Consider the following 19,722-nt stretch of genomic DNA (forward strand, 5'->3'; position numbering starts at 1 on the left):
AATACAAAATCCATACTACACATGTTGTCCCAATGTCTGGTCCCTTTCTTCTATGTGTCTCTCTCTGTCACAAAATACAAAATGGAAATAAAAAAATAAAAATAATACAGAATCTAACTGGTAAGGTGTAAACACATGCATGCCTTTTCTGGATTATTTTATCATTTGCATGGATATATGTAAGATATCAACTCTGCAATCAAATTTTTTGGTAGTTTAAAAAAAAATGATTTTGTATTTTAATTTTTTTTTTACCAAAGATAGAAGACTCGAATTCGCAACCTCTTAATTGAGTATGGAAAAACTATGTCATTTGAACTATTGGCGGTATTTTAATTTCTTGACAACCGAAGGATTTAGTATTTTAATTTCTACACACTTTAAGCATTAAAAAAAAATGCTACAAAATATAGTTTTATATTATTGCATTAATAAACACAATTATTTAACTTCTTAAAAATATAAAGTTACCAATTATTTTGGCATTAGCTAAAATTACGTTAGAATATAAAATTATTAAAACGACTTATTTAAATGGTAAAAATTCAGGTGCAGTCAATTTTATATAAAATTGATAGTTGAGCGGTTAAATGATTTGACTGATTTAAATAAATTTTTAGGTGGAAACTCAAGTGCAGTCGACTTCACTCATAGCTGAGAGTCGTTAGATGAAAATTTAGTCAAATCAGTCAAATTATCTAATCGCTCTTAACTATCAACTTCACGTAAAAGTCGACTGCACCTGAATTTCCACCAAATTTTATCTAATAATTTTTAATTATCAACCTCATGTCGCTTTTTAATTTGATTATGGAGGCAAAGCTGGTGCTGGACTTGGATATGGGGAGGAGTGGTGCTTAGCATTGGTGTGGTGTCATGCACAATTCGGACCCAACGATTTCTTGAACTTAATTCAAAAAGCAAATTAACAGAGAAAACGGACCATCCGATTTCATGTAAATCGTCAAAAAAAATTTTGATCATGGAGAAATCGCAGGGTCCGATTTACTTTATGTGAATTTCAGATCCTCTCTCCATGCAAAACGGACCCTCCGATTTGCTTCCAAAAACTTAAAAACAAAGAACTCGGAGGGTCCGATTTCTTAACACCAAATCTGAGCAAAATGCTATCCCACAAATTGGTGTAGCACCTCCATCATCCATAACCCGACACAACACTTTTACCTCTTCTATAACAAAAAAAATCAACTACTTCATGTGAAGTTGACTGCAATTGAATTTTTACCGAATATGAATTAGATTTTAAAAATTTAGACTAGATGAAAATTTAAAGTTAATAAGAAGAGAAAAGCATAGTAACAAGAAAGAAGGGTTAATAAGAAGAAGCTTGTGCTGAAAGCACAACATCCCTTTCTGTGTGTCTCACATTCTCTCTCTTTCTGAGTAGATTCCTGAACACAAAAGCTAAGAAGCAAAGCATCTTCTCTTCCCGTACCTATACATAACATAACATAACAAATTCCCTTCCTTTGCTTTCCCTTGCAAGTTTCAAACTTTTTTTTCCTTGCTTAACAAGAACAACACTTCAAACAAACATTGCCACCTTTGTTTTGTTTTCACATTTTTTAATAATCAAGTCTTATAACTGTCGGTGTTTCTTTTATGTGCATAAATCAACCCCAAAGTTTGGAATATCTACGTAATCCAAATAATTATGCTTAATGCAGTCAAAAAATGTGTCAAGAGTTTCAACTTTTTAGTCATTGAATGGCCCCCAAGTTTCAACTAGATAACTCTTCCTTCTGTTTGTGAAAATGCATGAGAAACTCATGAGAAACTCTCTCTCTCTTTCTCTCTCTCTCTCTCCCCATTCTGTTGCTTCATCATTTCTTCATGATGTTTATGGTGCAGAGTCCTCTGCTTTCCGTTTTGGGTTCTCTCTCCTTTCCTTAAATTTTAGCATGAGGGGCTAAAAAATTGAACTTGAACCATAAGTCCATAACCCACTTCACAAGTTTCAAACTTTTTCACATTTTTGTGTTCTTTGGTTTATGAGAGTAATCAATTTTTTTGGTGTTACTTCAGTTTGTTCATTCATTCTTTGAAGTTCAGCCCTTTTTTTGTGTTTTGTAAACACTGTTTAACATATTGGAGGTGGAAAAACAGTGAGAAATCTGAGAGTCACAATAAGAAGAAGAAAGTAAAGTGACTCAAAATGAGTTTTCTGACAGGAACTTCCAAAGGGTCATGGCAGCCAATAATGACTGCAAAGACAAACACTCAGAGTTACTGGCTAAACTGGAGGGTCTTTCTTTGTACCATATGGATCCTTGTTACCTTAATCTTCTCATCATTTCTTATTTGGAAGTATGAGCATGTGAGGAAAAAACCAGCAAGGAACAATGGTAATGGTGGCAATGGTGAAAACCTTGAAGAAGAAGCAGAAGAAGAAGAAGAAGAAGAAAGAACTTCAGCAACTTTGTATGAGGATGAGACATGGAGGCCTTGCCTTAAAGGGGTTCACCCTGCATGGCTTCTGGCTTTTAGAGTTCTTGCATTCATTATTCTTTTGGTGCTTCTGATTGTCAATGCTGCTGTGGATGGAGGACGCATTTTCTACTATTACACTCAGTAAGTTCTCATTCCTTATTGATGAGTTTTGTCTTAGAAATTTTTGGTACTTTTTAGAGTTTTTGCATTTATTGTGCTTTTGGTACAATACATGATACTAAACACAAGTTTAGGAAGCATATTTAATCTTAAAAAACCTCAATCCATAGTGAACCTAGCTAGCAATCTCTGTTCTTTGAATTTGGCATGTCATTTTCCCATTTAGTGCTCTTGAAGTTAAGCCTTTATAATTTTGTGATCAATCATAGGAATATTTAAAGATTCTCAGAAGAAACAAAGTCATTGTCTTACCTAATTTATGATAACATCTTAAGCAACCAACATTTATGGCAAGGTGGTTTGTTCTTAGCACTTTCTGTATTAATTAATTATCTTACAAGCTTCTGCATTCCATTTTTTGGTGGATTCTTAAACAGGTGGACTTTTACATCAATCACCATTTATTTTGGGGTAAGTATGAAAGGCCTAATGTCACTCTTATCTATCTATCTATCATCATATTTGTACATGATTTCTTATGTATATTTGTCCTTTGTGTGCTTGAATTTGCAGCTTGGATCTTTGCTTTCCATTCATGGATGTTACCAGCATCATAAGAAAGCAACAGGTGATAAGGTTGATAATGTGGATGGAGATGCAGAGCAAGGATTCAATGGTGACCCTGCACTTCCACAAAGTTCTAATGCATTCGACCAAGATAAAATCTTAGCAGCCCCGAAGGAACATCTCGTTCGCCAACATGCGGGAACTTGGGGTTATATCTTTCAAATAATATTCCAGGTATACTTCAATATTCACTCATTCAACTACAAGAATGATTGTATGATACCCTTTTCTGAATAATTGGAAAAATGAAGAATTATAGCTCAGTTCTTAGTACATTTGCATTGATCTTGTTATTTTGTTTCTTCACTTGTGAACAGATGAATGCAGGTGCTGTATTGCTCACTGATTGTGTATTTTGGTTCCTAATTGTTCCATTTCTAACAATCAAAGATTACAACATAAATTTTGTAAGTATCACCTAGGAATTTTCTATGATATCTTCAATCACATTAGAGAACTTTAAAGCTAAACCATATACAAACTCTTCTGTGGCAGTTGATAATCAATATGCACACAATCAATGCTGTTTTCCTCATAGGTGATACTGCTTTGAATTCCCTGGTGAGTTTCTGCATTTGATTCCATTGAAATTGTTCACTCTCTTTGCATCTTACCCTTCTTCTAATTACCTTCACCTCTTCAGCCGTTCCCTTGGTTTCGAATTGGATACTTTTGCCTGTGGACAGTAACATATGTGATTTTCCAGTGGATGGTTCATGCTTGCATCTATCTCTGGTATGAGTCTTCATTGTTATTTTGGCCTCCACTTTTGTGAAAACATCTTATGCATCATAGTTTAACCTCTAACATGACTATTTTTCTCTTAAAAAAAACAGGTGGCCATATACATTCCTTGACTTGTCATCTCCATATGCTCCATTATGGTATGAATTTTATGCCAAGGAATATATTCTCTGCTAGATATGCACATTTTTGTAATGGGAAATTCCTCTTATTTTTCCCATTCCCACTGTTAAAACTATCATTTCATTGTCAAATAATCAAACTCGTGAATATTTGGTAAATTTGATTCATTAAACTCAACTGTTGAGTTTACTAGTAACGCCATAAACTCGATTTCGGACCTAAACTTACAAGAGTTTACGAATTAACTCGAGAGACAACTTTTTGTTTATAAAACTGTTGAATGTTGATAGAGCCAAGAGTTAACCAATTTTGCTGACCCATTTTTTTCTATGACTTGTGATTGATTGATAGGTACTTTGCTGTGGCATTGCTGCATATTCCTTGCTATGGTGTATTTGCTTTGATAATGAAGCTGAAACATTATGTGCTGTCAACGCGGTACCCTGATAAATATCTATGTTCTAGATAGCTAGAAAGATAAAGATAGATTACATGACTTTGGCATTAGGATTAAGCAAGCTTTGATTTTCTGAAGAATATTACTTTTTTCTTTTTTTCCATAGGAATAAGGAAGAGAAGGAATGTACAACCAAAAATAGTCACAATGTAGTGTATGAACTCATATTCATATAGTTAAATATATCAGTCTTTCTTTTGTGTAATTTTCTTTTTTTTTCTTTGGGATATAACTATATTTGTGAAGTAATAACTTTACAATTAAGAATGGTGATGCAAAAATGACCACCGAAAGTGAACATGTTATCACCATGTAGCACACAAAAAGTTTGTTTTATTATATATTAGCTTAACACACTTACCTATGGCAAAGTTGGATATGATGTGCAAGCAAAGAATTAAGACTTCAAGAAATAGTTTTTCTTTGTAATAAAAATTTTATTAATAAATTGACTTCATATGTACATATATATATTATATGCAAGATCATGCTAACAAGTTCCTTGATACCACAAACAAATTTTTTTTTAATAGAAACATTTTTCTTTCAAGTTTTTAACATTAAAAGAATTAAAATTTTCTATTTAACCAATGTTTTTAAGGTACTTTTTAGCTATTTCCTTTTTTTTTAATTCATACCATTTACTCTCACCAAATTTAATATTCAATATAAAATCTTAAGAACTTCTAGTGCTAAACTTTTGGTCATTTTATTTAAATACATTTTCCAAGAAATTATGGCCGCTCCAAACCAACCCTTGCAGCCCTACCTAAAAGTGAGGAATCACTTTCCAGTTTCCACCACTAAAATAAGATATGTAGGGTAAACTATCATGTGCTTATTCTTACTTTTCATAGTACTATGCTTGATCATCTTTTATCCAGATACCATTATGAATATTTTTAAAGAATCTACCGACAAGAGTAAAGAATTACTATCAGTGATTATAAATTTCATTTACATTATTAATGAATTTGAGGGGCAAAAAGTTTACTTATGACATTCACCAAAATTATCACTAAATGTTCATAATCATTTATACATTGACTTACCGCTGAATATCCACATCAATAATGTCTAAGATAACTTTTAACCAAATAATTGTCTGGTTCTAAGAATCTTTTCCAGCAGTGGGACTGGGAAGTTCATCATGAAAGAAGGTACATAACTAATTAAGCAATCATATCAATGAGAACAAATGCACGTACAAAATCTGATAAAGCTATATAATGAATAGAACAAATAAATGAATACAAGAACAGAACAGAACAGAACAGCGTAGACCTTTTTTCTTTTTCTCCAAAGAAAATAGCCTAAACACTACAAAAATTTTTGTTACAAAAGGAAATGATGACCCAAAATTGACTACACAGACAACTGTGATTATTGAACAAACATCGTTAAGAATAAGATGCAACAAAAATGTATAGTACAACTAATCAACAAGAGATATAGACATAGGGCATAAATTTTCATTATAAAGAATTGCTTGGCAATGAACCCATTAATATTATATTTTCGTCTTTATGCTCTCTGGTCTTCTCTGGCTTCTCCCTGGAAAATAACCCAGAGAGTAGTTTAGGTGATAACCCAGCAGAACTAAGTCCCCTCCCTAACAAGTCCAAGGTTCCACTTGAGTCACTAATTCCCTTCTGGCTTGGAATCTTAGTTAAGCTCTTTGTCTCGTTTGATCCGAGCTGTGTGCCGCAAGGACAGTTCGCATGCTTTCTGAAGCAACGCTTATGGAAAACAGATTGACAAGCTTTACACCTTTCGATATCATCTTCCTGCTCATAATTAAGCTCAGGTTAAGAGTGTTGTTTTGAGTAGATCAGAAGAATTCCATAAGAAAAATGTGATTCTATGAGAAGTGTCATATTCCTTTATCCTAATAATAATAGAAATAAAAATAAAATTTGGGCTCAAAAATATCTTATATCAAATGGAAGAATACCACTCGCTACTTGAAACCTAACAATTGTATAAGGAATCCCAATGGAAGTGCTGATAAAAATAATATAGAAGGAAATTTTAGAATAAATTAACTTCCAGATCCCTATGGTACCCACAACAAATTCTGTGACAATCTTAGGCTACATGCAGACAAACCTGAAATGGGAAAATGAGAGAAGATGGGTCACTACAATCTTGTCGGCCACTACAAGGGACTCCCACATCACAGCATATGAGACACTGGTCAGTAATGTGTTCCATGATTTTACTTGACACAGTTTCCACCATAACCGGAAGTGCTGCACAACAGTTGTTATACATCAGGAACATTTTATATAGGAAATGCAGCACACAAACTTCACAGTATACCATTGGTTTGATTTAAAATATATAATCAATAGGATAGTTCTATTATCTCATCATCTCATGTGACCAAAAGAGAGAAATGAAAATTCAGTGAAAAGTATAAAGCAATGTGCATTAATTTACAGCATAGGTGATTTAATTAATCTTAAATCCGGATGCTCTGACCAGATGGATCTCTCTTCATGCATGCATCAAAGCATGTGTAGGTGAAAAACTAGGGTTTAGATATAAATATATTGTAGTGAAACCACATTTATTCATCCGAAGAGATGAAACACAAATGGAAATGAAATAAAAATGAACTTCCCATTCCATTTAACGTACAAATAAGCAATGAACAAGAAATAGAAGCTTACCAGCAAAGACTCCTTTGGAAAGATCAATCAAATCCCTGAGAGAAAAGAAGTCATTGCTTTCAAGGAGATACCTCCGGCTTCCAAGTGCTCTGTTGATAGACCTCCGGAATGGGCAGCGAACAAATGGAAGCATGATTCCTATCTTTTTCCTGACACTCATAACACGACGCAAGGCTGGGACCTTCAACAAAAGGAAGGGATTCACGGCAGTGACACAAAGCATAGGCTGCAGAGAAATTTGTCAGTGAAAATTTAAGTGAATGGGAAGACTTATTTAAAAATATAGAGAGTTAAAATGGCTGGCATTCTGGCAAGGAAAAGAAAATCATATGAATCTATGAATCATATGTATCTAGGAATTGATTGTTACAGAATTAGGTAACAGTAACTCCTTGCTGAACAACACAAATATTACTTCGAATCCTCAATTTTTTTAATAAAAAATACTTCCAATCCCCTGGTTAGGGCATTTTTTTTTTTTTTACTACTTTGAACTTCCTAGGGATCCCATAAAAAGAATTTCAACTTTACAAGTCAACAGCAGCCAATCACAGAGAAAGGATATGGACAATTAAGCTATGAAACACCATGAAATTTAATATGCACATGTACTAAGCCAATTAAATCTAATTCTGTACAGACATTAACAGCCATTAATCAAATTGGTTTTGCATTACTTTACAAGATTTGCACCAAATGCATATGATAATTCAAACTGATGGCCATTCAATATTCAATATATCAGTGTTTACTGTATACTTGGACAGGAATTAGGATAGGAAATTCTTGTTTTTTACACTGAAAATAGAGAAGAGAAACATTATACATATATTTGGACATTAACAAACATACAAACAAACAATATTTAAAAGGCAAGCTTTAGTTTTAGAGTTACCTGCTCATGTATAGAATCCAGATATGACTTTGCTAACTGAGAAACAGGATGATGCGAGAAATCCCAATGATGCAAAACCCTTGCAGGCAAGACTGCAGTCTCATTTGTGTGGCAAGAAGTGCAGAACAACTGACCAGTGTATTCACAAAGTCGGGGCCTCCCCCAGCCAAATGTCTGTACAAGATCCTGAATCAAGGTTTTCTCATTATCAAGATGCTTATGGCATCCAGCACAAGTGTAATGCTGTGCTTCTAACAACTGTCTCACAGATTTGTTTGGTGGAATTTCAACTATAAGTGATATGGTTTTCCCCAAAGTAGAAGAGTTCCCAATGATTCCTCCTGTGAAAGAAGACCGAGACACTAGTGCATTTGACACATGTGAAAGAGGATCTGAATCTTGAGGGGATAAAAACAAAGCCAATGCTCTTGGAAGACTTGAATAGAACCGGGTACGGAGAATAGATTGTAAACACTCTTGAATGAGAACACTTCTTTTAGCAATAATATCAGGAGATGCGCTTCTAAACATCTTAGACTCCTTTTCAATAGAAGACCAAGGCGAAGGTAAATTCCAGCCTTGCTCGCTGAATAAGGTTTTTAAGCTACGATAGAGGCCAAGGAAATCACGATATCGCCTTTCGACCTCCCACTGATCCCTACCACTCCACACTTTTATTTTATATACAGTGTATTCCTTAACCCCAACCAATCTTTCACTGAAAGAAACATCTCCTTTCTTCTGCCTTGCACCAACAACTTCAATTCTATCTATTCTTGCCGGGCGCTGACCTAGCATGTAAGCATTATCTATACTAGAAGTAGAAGCAGTCAGCCCACCATCTCTTGAAGGCATCGACAATTGTGATTCAATCATTCTATTATGCATGGAATGCCTACCCCCAGGAGAATCCATAGAGTCCAATAAAATTTCTTCCATTTCCTGAACAACCTCATCATAGAATTCATTCAACTCAAAGTCCTCTGTCTGCAATAGTTAGTAGAACATATTAAACCCAATAGAGAATCCATCCGAGCAGAATATTTAATGATTATTGACAAAATGCGCAAGTACACAACTCAAATGTGCAGCAGAAGTGAGGTGCTTCAAACCATTTGTCTGTGACAACATTTCAAACAACCTTTTCTGATAGAGATTAGAGATGGGGGGATGGGGGTAAAACATCCTTTCTCAAACAGTAAAATAGCAACTTTGTTGCAAAATAGGAATGACAATGCCATTTTCATCTAACATATACACTTATTCAAATAATCTAACACAATCAATAATTCCTGAATGTTATGCATGGTTAGTATATATCAGGTAAGGGATACAGCATAAAATGACAGTTTGAAACACATGGGTACTAGTTGCTCACCTTAGATTTTGCAGGAGTTTTTTCTAAATGCTCTGTTAATGTTGAAATACTCTCTAATGTTTGCCTCATTCCAACATTTGAATGATGTAAGATTCGTTCATGACTATCAAATGTGTTTCCATTCATATTCCCTATATGGTTGGATGGATTGGAAGAACTTTGATCAACTCTGCTATCAGGAAAGTGATCAAATCTGACCATAGAACTACCCAAGTCTGTGTTTTTGACATGTTGAGCAAGATTAGCCTCAGTTGTAATTTGACTAATTTCACTCTTGGTGTGTTTATTCCCCTTCTCCAGATTTCCACTATCAGTAGCATTTAGACCCTTGTGCTGAAGACCTCCTTCTGTGATAGGATCCAAATATACATCATATGACATGGTGATTGAAGATGTTTTCGGACAATTAACCAATGCATCAACACCTTGGACCTGTGGATTGACTGTGTTTGGAAAATCAGTTAAGGTATGCGTAGAACTATCCATTTCGTTATTCAATTTATTGGCACCTTGAACCTGCCACATTGCAGGAGTAATATCTATAACCTCTTTCACTGCTTCAGGCTCATCTTTGATTTCTTCAACTTTTTCACTCACAGCAACCATGTTCATTTCATCTTTACCCCTTTCCAAACCCACTGAGCTCGCAGAGTCAAAGTTCACTGCATCATTTCTAACTTCATTGTTCTTTTTTTGCTTCTCGCGGAAAAAAACAGACATCTCAGGACTTTGATCAAACCTATCATTATCTAGCAGAAAATCATCCAAGTCATTTGAGCCAAAGGCCACAGAGGAGTTTATAAGCAATGGATTCTCGTTCCGTGCTTCCAATTCCTCGCGATATTGCACACTCTTCGCCACAAAAGACTCATTCCTATTGCCATCACTGCTGTCGCTTCCATAGTTATACATTGAATCCTCACCCTCTGAATGCTCAAAATCGGACAACCCTCCCTCCTCAACCCTCTCATTCTCTCTTTCCTCCTTGTCTTCCAACCTCAATTGCACACCAAAATTATCGAATTGATCCAATCCCTCACCCTCACCACACAATCCACCCTCCAATTTTACCTCACTATTACTTACCATGCGCATTGAATCTTCTCCCTCCAAATCCGATAACCCATCATCCTGTGCTCTCTCCACATCATCCAATTGATCCATTCCACTTTCCGATCTCGCATCGCCATCACCAACCCCGCACTTCTCACTATCCTCAACCCTAGCGCTACCATTATTATCACAATTCCCAATCCTATCATTACTAAACCCTAACAACTCCGATGAATCAAGCACAGTCATAGCGAGCTCATCACTGCAATCTCCGTACAATTCCAATCCGCTAGAACCGTACCGGAGGCTCCGCCCGCAATCATCGTCGTGATTCGTCTCCGCCCTACCTCCTCCGCCGAGAGTGAAATTATCTAAACCGTTAGCGAAATCAGCGTCGGAGAAATCATTGAAGAGTGTAACGGCGCTGCCGCAGACGCTAGGAGTTCCCATGAGGGAAGCGGCACTGCAGTAACGGTCGAACTCCGATTCGCCACCGCAAGACGAGTACCGCGACAGAGGCGAGACGGAAGCGGCGGCAGCGGCATCGTCACCATCGGATTGAGTGATCCGCAGCAGCAGTGGTTGAAACAGATCCGACGATTCCGGCGTCCTCTCGCCCATCGATCATTTAGAAATGAATTTCCAAACGAAACGAAATCGTAGATACAGAAAAAAATATAACAAAATAAAAAAAATGAAGGAAATGGAAATAAGAGAGGGGAAGCTGAGAATAGTTACAGTAAGGAGAGTGAGATTCTCGAAGAAACCGTTGCGGATGATTCGATCGAGAACGAGAAGAGAGCACAGTGATACATTGAAGAGAACCGTACAGAAGAAGAAGAATGATGACAATGCACACAAAAACTCAAACTGTGAGAATCAGCTTTTTGTTTCTTAGTTTAAACCATTTTTTATTTCTTTTTAAATAAATATTATGTTTACGGGAAAAACTCAGGTGAAGTCGACTTCACGTGAAGTTTATCGACTTCACGTGAAGATCAACTTCATCTGAAGTTGATACTTGAGAGCTATTAGATAAAAATTTAGTCAAATTAATCAAATTATTTAACGGTTCTCAAATATAATTTCACGTGAAATCGACTGTACGTGAGTATCCAGCTATGTTTACTTTTTTTTTTTTCATCTTTTTATTTATGAACATCCTAATATCCTTATCAATTATGACTAACTAATTATTTTATCATAAAATTCTTTAAAGATGAATCAACTATTTCCATTTCTATGGAAATGAATGAATCATTTATTGAATTAAATAATTATCTTATATAGGCATTAATCTTTAAAAAATATGTATTTGTTATTTTTATTGTAAATCATTATTTTATTACGATAAATTTAAGGTTTGATTCTTATTTTGTATTTGATAAATCGATAAGACTATTTGTTTGTATTTGTAATTTTATCAAATAAATTAGACAATTTTTTATTTTAAATATTATAAATTTACTTACAGCACATCAATACAAACAATTTTAAGAGTTTTATCTATTATTTAATCTAATTAAATTTTAAATTTAAATATATTTATTATAAAATATATATGATGACTACTAAATTAAGACTTTGCATTCAAGACATAATATTATTTAAGTTGGAGAAATGTAATGAGGATGTAGAAAAGTAGTTTGGTTTCAGAACTACCAGTCCAACTGTCGAAGTATATAAAATAAAACAAAATGGGACATATATCAAGATGAGAGTATGTATGTTGTTTATTTATTTATTTTACCTGCTACCTACCAATCAAAATATGTTGGGAGTTGTCTGAAAATTTAACAAGGCACAAGCACATTGCCCAACTAAGATATATGATAAATCATGATTAATACTTTATCCCTTTCTTTGGCTTATTTACTTTTGACCAATATCATGCTTTCCTTTTATTTTTGTTTCTATTAAATTCTTAAGTTATGCCATCCCCATCTCAATACTATGGGACTTGTTTGGCTTTTACATATAATTTTTGTGTAGTTTTCTCTGAAATAGTCCCTTAATATATAAAGATCGAAATGATAGTGCAAAAATAATATTCATCTACATAACACATTCAAATATGATACTTATAAATAAAATCAAATCAAATAGAGTGACAATAGATAAAATGGTTAATTCAAATCTTAACAAGAAATAATTTAAAATTAACAATAAAATAGATGTGACATTANCAGAAATTCAAAAGCTACAAAAACTAATCATTTCTGTACCCAACAAAAAGTAAAAGAAACCCATAAAAAAAATTGAACAAGATTCCCCAACATTACATGTGAGTAAAGCTAAATTTATTATTTATATCATTCGCATAAACCCTAAACTTGACACTACTCCCATCACTCTCTCCTCACAAATAATCACACTCATTCTTAGACACAATTCTTGTCCTGTTTCAGTTTCACAACCATGCTAACAACATTAACACATCATGTTCTATGTCTCATTTTTATTATTACTACTCTTTTTCCATTAATAAGTTCAACCTACATGAATTCATGCAGATCATTTTGTGGCAACATAACCATAGATTACCCTTTTGCCCTCCGATACGGTTGCGGCCACCCCGGCTTCAAGGACCTCCTCCATTGTATCAACAATGTCCTCATGTTCCACATAAGCTCCGGATCCTATAGGGTCCTAGACATAGACTATGCATACCAAGCACTAACACTTCAAGAGCCTAACATGTCGACGTGCGATACCCTAGTGCTCGGCGGCCAGGGCAACGGCTTCACGGTCGAGCCGTGGCGTGCACCGTACATGAATCCGGCACCGGAGAACGTGTTTATGCTCATAGGTTGCTCGGCTATGTCACCATTGTTCCAAGGTTTTCCCGGGAAGCACTTGCCATGCAAAAATGTTTCAGGAATGGGCTGTGAGGAGTACTATGGGTGCCGGGCCTGGGATGGGCTGGGCCACAATAGATTGGGCTCAGGGTATTTTGGGTCAGGCCCACCAGCATGTTGTGCTGTACCATATGAGGCTATTAAGTCCATTAACCTTACAAAGCTTGAGTGTGAAGGGTATAGTAGTGCTTATAGTTTGGCACCAATAAGGCTTAATGGGCCTAGTAATTGGGCCTATGGGATCCGTGTGAAGTTTTGGGTGAAAGAAAGTGAAGAGTTCTGTGGCGCGTGTGAGGCAACCGGTGGCGCGTGTGGGTATGGCCTTGATGGAATTAAGCAAATTTGCATGTGTGGGAACTCCAATTCAACCTCCAATTGTGATTCAGGTTTGTTAGTTTAATTAAGGTGAAGACTCACATGCAGTTGTCTTTATGTGAAGTTGATAGTTAAGAATCGTTAAATAATAATTTAATCAAACATGTCAAATTATTTAACGATTCTAAATCAACAATTTCACATAAACAAAACTGCATGTGAGTTTTTGCCTTTAATTAATCCTTCCATTTTAAATTCCCATTTTGTTTTATTAATCAATGTCTTCAAACGATATACTAAAATATGATAATGGAACCACTTAGATAAAGATGTTAAAAATGTCTTTTTTTAAAAATGTTTTTTAAAAATTAAAATTTAACACATAATCAATTAAATTATATTATTTTTTATTAAAAAATAGATTGGACAAATCAGTTTAACAAAAAAATAATACAATTTAAGTGATTATATGTATTAAATTTTAATTATTAAAAAATATCTTTAAAAAAAGACATTTTATGCATCTTTATTTTTATGGAGCATCTCCATATGATAATGGTAGATATTACCACGAATAAATGGAGTGATTAGCAATTTGCACTTTGTTTTGTTGTAAATTAACAAGTGACGGTTTATGAAAATTTGCAGTTAGTTTGTCTTCTAAAACAAGGCCCATGATGGTAGAAATAATAGCAGGTACTTATTGTCATTTTTAGTTTGACTCATATTAGATTTTTTTTTTTAATTATAGAATCTCTATAAAAATGTCATCACATAAAAATGACATTGTAAATAGTTAGATGGTTTAGCATGTTTGATTGAGTCATTTAATATAGTTTGCAATATCATCATATAAAAATGTCTTCACGTAAATTTTCACCTATTTCTAATACTTACAAGTTACAACTAAATTTAGTTGCTTCATTGATCGAGTTGAGTTAGGACTAAGCAACAATCATCTCTTAAAAAATAACAATTAATGATGAAGGAAAAGTGGAAAACATTTTTTTGTACGACAAATCTACATAGGAACATTGCTATTTCTAGCATTCACCTATGGGACCTTAATAATTTAATGAAATTTTGTATGAACAACCTCACTACTCCAATTTAATGAGTTTGCTATGTGTAACTCCTATTGCAGGGTTATTGACCTACATGCTGGCACGGACCACGACTAATAAATACTAAGATTATATCATTTATATATTGCATGTGAGAATGTGATGTTTGATGTTTAATTTGTACCACATATTATATTCCACGTTGTAAGTAAATGTCATTTTTGCCAAAGAAAGTACATATATACCAACACGAGAAACATGTGGGATTTAATTTTCATTCACAATCATTCATTTTGCATAGTACTTCAATACCTTGTTCAGATGTTCTAACTTATAATATTTTATTGACCATGCAAACCACACTCATATATTATATTGGAAACATTTCAAGTGCACCGGAGAGTACCGGTGCACCAGTTGTTTTAACCGTTGATTTCAATTAATATATATTATATATATTTTTTATAATTCAAATCAACGGTTAAAACAATTGGAACACCAATACTCTCGGTGCACTTGAAAATGTTTCCTATTATATTTACCATATGTACTAAAACAAAAATAATTTATATTTGTGGAGGATATCAATTATGATCCTCTAATTTAAGGCCTTGTCAAATTTATTCAAATATCTCATATTAATACAAAAAATGAGTTAACTTAGAATTATCTATTATTTGTAGAAACTAGAGAGCAATGTAATATGGCTTTTTCACTTGATCTTATTCTTGAAAATCTGACATAATTTGTATAAAAACAGCAGAACATTTGTTTTTCCAGTGCTGCCTCCTTTTGTTCTTGTAAAAATAAAACAATAAAAAGATAAAATGGAAAACTTCAAATCCCCCTATACATTCCTAAAACCCTTTTTCTTTTTTGGCAATAGTACTGAAGGATACATAATTTTACATCCGAGATTACATTAAATTATTAATGTACATCAAAGCCAGTCCATGCATCAAAATGATTCGAGCTTTTATTCAGTGACAGCATCCTCTTTTATTTTCTGCAATAGTTGAACACAGGAAGCAAAAGAAGATCAACCAAATGTGTGTGTGTGTGTGTGAGAGAGATACTCAAAACTCAAAAAGTAGTATATACAAGATCCAATTTTAAGTCTAACTCACATTTGAGATGTCCTTCCACAAATCAAGAGTCTTTAGAGCCTTTCCTGATTGTTGTGAGTCGCGCGCTACAGACACCCCTTCTGCTAGGTTCCTTACGCGGCCGCTGACTAGCAGAGCGGCTGCTGCATTGAGAATCTATAGCCATTTTTTTAATTACAAAGTTCAAAATATCTTGTAAGAGACAAGTGCAATCATAGTTCATAGAATTCGACACAAATTTCAAAATATTAGGCATGGTAGCAATATGAATTCTAGTCCAACAAAAAATGTTCTGTGCTTGAGTGTTTACAATTCAGAGGAAGGGGAATATAATGAAATAATCTGGCTCAAAATTGAAGGTCAATGGGTCAAAATTAAGATGGATGATGGGAACAAACACCATATGAACTTGATTTCATAAATTCCTGTATCAAGGCCAGGGGCCAGCACTTTCCTATCACTAGAATAGAGGTATTATCTGAAAAACAAAAGGTACTCACAATAGCATCAGCAATAGGCCCTGGCTCTCCGCCTAAAACGCGCCTCAGAACCTCTGCATTGTATTCGGGGCCACCACCTTTTAAGCCTTCAAGAGTGCACCGAGGAATGCCAAACTCCACTGGCCCCACAAAAAAAAAATATAGCTGATGTAACGAGTGCATTGAGGTAAACATATGCAAAAGATCCTTTATACAACTCAATTAGTAGCACATGAGCTATATCAATTTACTTCATTCCAGAAACAAATCTGGAAAACAATAGAAGTATCATAATCTTACAGGGATCAAATGAGAACTTATCAATTCTCTCTGGTGTAACATCAAGAACTATACCAGGGCCTGCATGAAATTCATACAAGATGAAAGTACTGCTCAATTCAGATTCAAATAAATAAATCTTCTGATGAAAAAAACTCCTGATTCAAAGCATGCAGGAGATCTTACCAAGAGGACTCATCTCATCCAAACCTTCAGAGTGAACCACTAAAGCTCTTTTCATGCCAAATCTATGAAGTGCTTTAGCCATTTTGTAGACCTATTTAATAAAAATGAAGTTGTAGACCTATTTAATAAAAATGAGGATGACTCTAAGCAATTAAAGAAGTGTAATTTGAACAGAAGAAAAACAATATGGATGCATTATACAAATAATTGAGTACAGAGAACCAACTCATACATATGCAATAACATGTAATTCGATTCAATTCATTTGAAGGATACTAATACAGAGATTGTTTAAAAAACGTATCAAAGCCTCAAAGGTTAGAGCTCCGCTGCCACACACTTTTATGGTATTAAAAAGACAAAATGACCTAAATGGGCTAATACTACAGGACGGGGTTGTAATTATTTACAAAGTTCCAATGTAGACCATAAAGAACCAAGTTGCTTTCACAACTATCAATGATTCATATGCTAATATTATGAGCAAACAGAATCTTTCTTGATTATGCATTCTCCCCTTACTATAAATTTATCTGTTGGAGAACTTGCAAAGATTACACTGCAGATGGAATAGAAAGTCATTTTTTCAGTGAAATAACACCAATGAATTCTACGCAAATAAACTTACCAAATCTTCTGTGTATACCCCAACAACTGCAAAAGGTGCTTGCGCTGGATTTAACAGGGGCCCCAATATGTTGAATACAGTTTTTACCTTCAGCTTTTTTCTAATAGGCCTGACAATCTGCATTGCTGGGTGATATTTTGGAGACATCATAAACCCAATTCCTGCTTCATTCACACATTTTCTTATCCCCTAATTTGCAAGGATAGGAAAATGAATCACTGAATGCATTCATCAATAATAATTTCTATAAGATAAATCCTATTATTTAAACAAAAATACACAGATAGAGCCTAGAAGACTAGAATAGTCACTTTCTTATGAAGATGTCAAGACTCGCGATATACATCAATGCATTCCAATAGTTTTACATTATGGCTTAGCTTAAGTAGCTTCCTTTTCCTATGAACGCGAAATAAGCAGCAAATTTTTCACTATTATGTTCTACAGTTAACCAGTGATATACTGCAATCTTTTAGAAAAACCATATTTCATTAATTATGCAAAGTTAACAAAGTAAGTATGCCTTCAGATAACAAACAAGGCTAATATGAACCATAAGTAACAGTATAACACATTCACAACTCAAGAAAACTAACTGAGATGTTCGTTTTTTTCACTAACCTCAGGACCTAGGTCAATGACAACCCCCAATGCTTCCAATACATCAGCACTTCCACATTCAGAAGAGCTCGATCGGCTTCCTTGCTGCAACAAGTCACACAATATCCAAAACAAGCATCAATACAGAAACAATTTCAATTCAAATATTCAATCACATCAACATATATTCACCCTAAAACACCTTTGCAACTTTGGCACCGCAGGCTGCAGCAAGTATCGAAGCCGCAGTCGAAATGTTAACAGTGTTGGCACCATCCCCTCCAGTTCCAACAATATCAACCACATCAAGCAAACCTTCCACCTTGGTAGCATGATTGATCATAGCCCTTGCTAACCCCACAATCTATCCACAAAATAATCGAAACAATGATCAAACAAAAGGAAACAACTCAGCATTTGCTCAAAAGCTCATAATTCCAATGTCAATGAACAAATTAAAAGCAGATCCCTTTATATGCAGAATCTGAAAACAAGAGCAACAAAAAAGAAGTTACTTCTTCAAAAGTCTCGCCTTTAGCTCTCAAGAGAACAAGAACAGCGCTAATCAAAGCCTCATCAGCTTCATTCAAGAGGAAGTGAAGAGAAGCTTCAGCTTCAGTTTCCGATAAATCAACTCCATTAATCAACGATTCAATTAGCTGCGCAAAACACACAAGAATTAGAATCAACTTAGAAATGAAGGAATTGAATCAATTAGGAAGTAAGTAGAATGAAAAATGGTTGATAACCTGGGTAATGGAGGAAATGGAGGAAGGTGAACGTGCATTGTTGTTAGAAACGGCGACGTATGCATTTGAAGAAGAAGCGGTGCAGGCGATGGAAAAGGTGGTTGCTTTCGGGTTGTTAAGGGAAAACGAGGTTGGAAGGCGGTGATGAATTGAAGGTGTGGTGAGGGAAGAAGAAGAGAGAGCATGCGGCTGCGTGAGTGTGAGTGTGTGCGCCATTGATGTGTGTGCTTCTTGGGTCAAACTTTGTTTAAAGAATGAAGAATGGGTTTTGAGACTTTTTAGATTGAAATCCAAAGTCTTAGAGTGTGTTAGAAAATGAGATCCAATCTAAATTAACCAACTTGGATTTGTTCGAGTGGTTAGCTCACTTGTCCGCTTAAATAAGTGTTGGGGTTCGAATCCTGCCTTGTGTATACAGCAATTCATTAGCCAGCGACAAACCCTTAAATAGAGCTCTGATCTGTGACGGATTAATTTTTATCCTGTCAGACTGGGAGAAGACAACCCAAAAAAAAATCCAATCTTAATTCAAATTGGTATAGTTTTGGGTTTTTACTTCTTTTGTTTTTTTTTTTCCATTTTGATTTGAATAATTGAATTGTTTTTAAACATTTTTTGTTTTTTTTTTTTCAAAGTGTCCTCAAACAAGACTGAGAAAAGATTAATCTGTCGCGAATTTGAGTTCTATTCAAGAGTTTGTTATTAGCTAATAGATCACTGTATGCAAGCGAGATTTGAATATCTTATACTTACTTAACTGGAGAATGAGTTGGCCACTCGACCATCCCAAATTGGTTAAATATTTTTTATGTTTAAAACATTTCTTTCAATGTCTTAAAAATTCGATGTATTTAGACATATAAATTTAATAATTTATACATAAACATGCTATATTAAATAAGAGTGTTGTAATTTTATTAATTAAATATTTTAGT

The 19,722-nt window shown here is 34.6% G+C and overlaps 4 protein-coding genes across 5 annotated transcripts; 2 read left to right on the top strand and 2 right to left on the bottom strand.

Annotated features, from left to right (window-relative positions):
* LOC107622165 lies at positions 1,357-4,727 on the top strand. Its single transcript, XM_016324056.2, has 8 exons — positions 1,357-2,592; positions 3,009-3,042; positions 3,145-3,372; positions 3,516-3,605; positions 3,694-3,759; positions 3,842-3,933; positions 4,035-4,082; positions 4,417-4,727. Exons 1-8 carry the CDS (start codon positions 2,177-2,179, stop codon positions 4,532-4,534), a joined length of 1,092 nt encoding a protein of 363 aa, XP_016179542.1. The 5' UTR covers positions 1,357-2,176; the 3' UTR covers positions 4,535-4,727.
* Positions 5,727-11,408, bottom strand: LOC107622162. The gene is made up of 6 exons (XM_016324053.2): positions 9,471-11,408; positions 8,093-9,079; positions 7,198-7,423; positions 6,632-6,774; positions 5,971-6,309; positions 5,727-5,928 (listed from the first exon to the last, which is right to left on the bottom strand). The coding sequence occupies exons 1-5, from the start codon at positions 11,142-11,144 to the stop codon at positions 5,998-6,000; spliced, it is 3,342 nt and encodes a 1,113-aa protein (XP_016179539.1). The 5' UTR covers positions 11,145-11,408; the 3' UTR covers positions 5,727-5,928; positions 5,971-5,997.
* Positions 12,839-15,035, top strand: LOC107622166. 2 transcript variants are annotated; one of them, XM_016324057.2, is made up of 3 exons: positions 12,842-13,767; positions 14,345-14,392; positions 14,841-15,035. In XM_016324057.2, exons 1-3 carry the CDS (start codon positions 12,942-12,944, stop codon positions 14,885-14,887), a joined length of 921 nt encoding a protein of 306 aa, XP_016179543.1. In that variant the 5' UTR covers positions 12,842-12,941; the 3' UTR covers positions 14,888-15,035. The 2 variants fall into 2 exon arrangements, with proteins under 2 accessions (XP_020969710.1, XP_016179543.1); XM_021114051.1 differs by lacking the exon at positions 14,345-14,392 and having other exon boundaries at positions 12,839-13,767.
* On the bottom strand, positions 15,454-19,076 carry LOC107622164 (anthranilate phosphoribosyltransferase, chloroplastic). The gene is made up of 10 exons (XM_016324055.2): positions 18,788-19,076; positions 18,554-18,697; positions 18,241-18,402; positions 18,060-18,143; positions 17,439-17,627; positions 16,811-16,901; positions 16,646-16,705; positions 16,367-16,485; positions 15,888-16,022; positions 15,454-15,766 (listed from the first exon to the last, which is right to left on the bottom strand). Exons 1-10 carry the CDS (start codon positions 19,001-19,003, stop codon positions 15,737-15,739), a joined length of 1,230 nt encoding a protein of 409 aa, XP_016179541.1. The 5' UTR covers positions 19,004-19,076; the 3' UTR covers positions 15,454-15,736.

Source organism: Arachis ipaensis, chromosome B10, assembly GCF_000816755.2.
Source record: "Arachis ipaensis cultivar K30076 chromosome B10, Araip1.1, whole genome shotgun sequence".
Classification (NCBI taxonomy): Eukaryota; Viridiplantae; Streptophyta; class Magnoliopsida; order Fabales; family Fabaceae; genus Arachis; species Arachis ipaensis.

Coding starts and splice junctions, on each gene's coding strand:
- LOC107622165 (XM_016324056.2), top strand. CDS start 2,177: ATGAGTTTTCTGACAGGAACTTCCAAAGGGTCATGGCAGCCAATAATG. Junction 3,043..3,144: donor CAATCACCATTTATTTTGGG/GTAAGTATGAAA, acceptor TTGAATTTGCAG/CTTGGATCTTTGCTTTCCAT. Junction 3,760..3,841: donor ATACTGCTTTGAATTCCCTG/GTGAGTTTCTGC, acceptor TCACCTCTTCAG/CCGTTCCCTTGGTTTCGAAT.
- LOC107622164 (XM_016324055.2), bottom strand. CDS start 19,003: ATGGCGCACACACTCACACTCACGCAGCCGCATGCTCTCTCTTCTTCT. Junction 18,144..18,240: donor GCGGTGCCAAAGTTGCAAAG/GTGTTTTAGGGT, acceptor GACTTGTTGCAG/CAAGGAAGCCGATCGAGCTC. Junction 16,023..16,366: donor GGCCTATTGCTGATGCTATT/GTGAGTACCTTT, acceptor AAATGGCTATAG/ATTCTCAATGCAGCAGCCGC.
- LOC107622166 (XM_016324057.2), top strand. CDS start 12,942: ATGCTAACAACATTAACACATCATGTTCTATGTCTCATTTTTATTATT. Junction 13,768..14,344: donor AACCTCCAATTGTGATTCAG/GTTTGTTAGTTT, acceptor GAAAATTTGCAG/TTAGTTTGTCTTCTAAAACA. Junction 14,393..14,840: donor GATGGTAGAAATAATAGCAG/GTACTTATTGTC, acceptor CTCCTATTGCAG/GGTTATTGACCTACATGCTG.
- LOC107622162 (XM_016324053.2), bottom strand. CDS start 11,144: ATGGGCGAGAGGACGCCGGAATCGTCGGATCTGTTTCAACCACTGCTG. Junction 9,080..9,470: donor AAACTCCTGCAAAATCTAAG/GTGAGCAACTAG, acceptor TAACTATTGCAG/ACAGAGGACTTTGAGTTGAA. Junction 7,424..8,092: donor TGGATTCTATACATGAGCAG/GTAACTCTAAAA, acceptor ATTTCTCTGCAG/CCTATGCTTTGTGTCACTGC.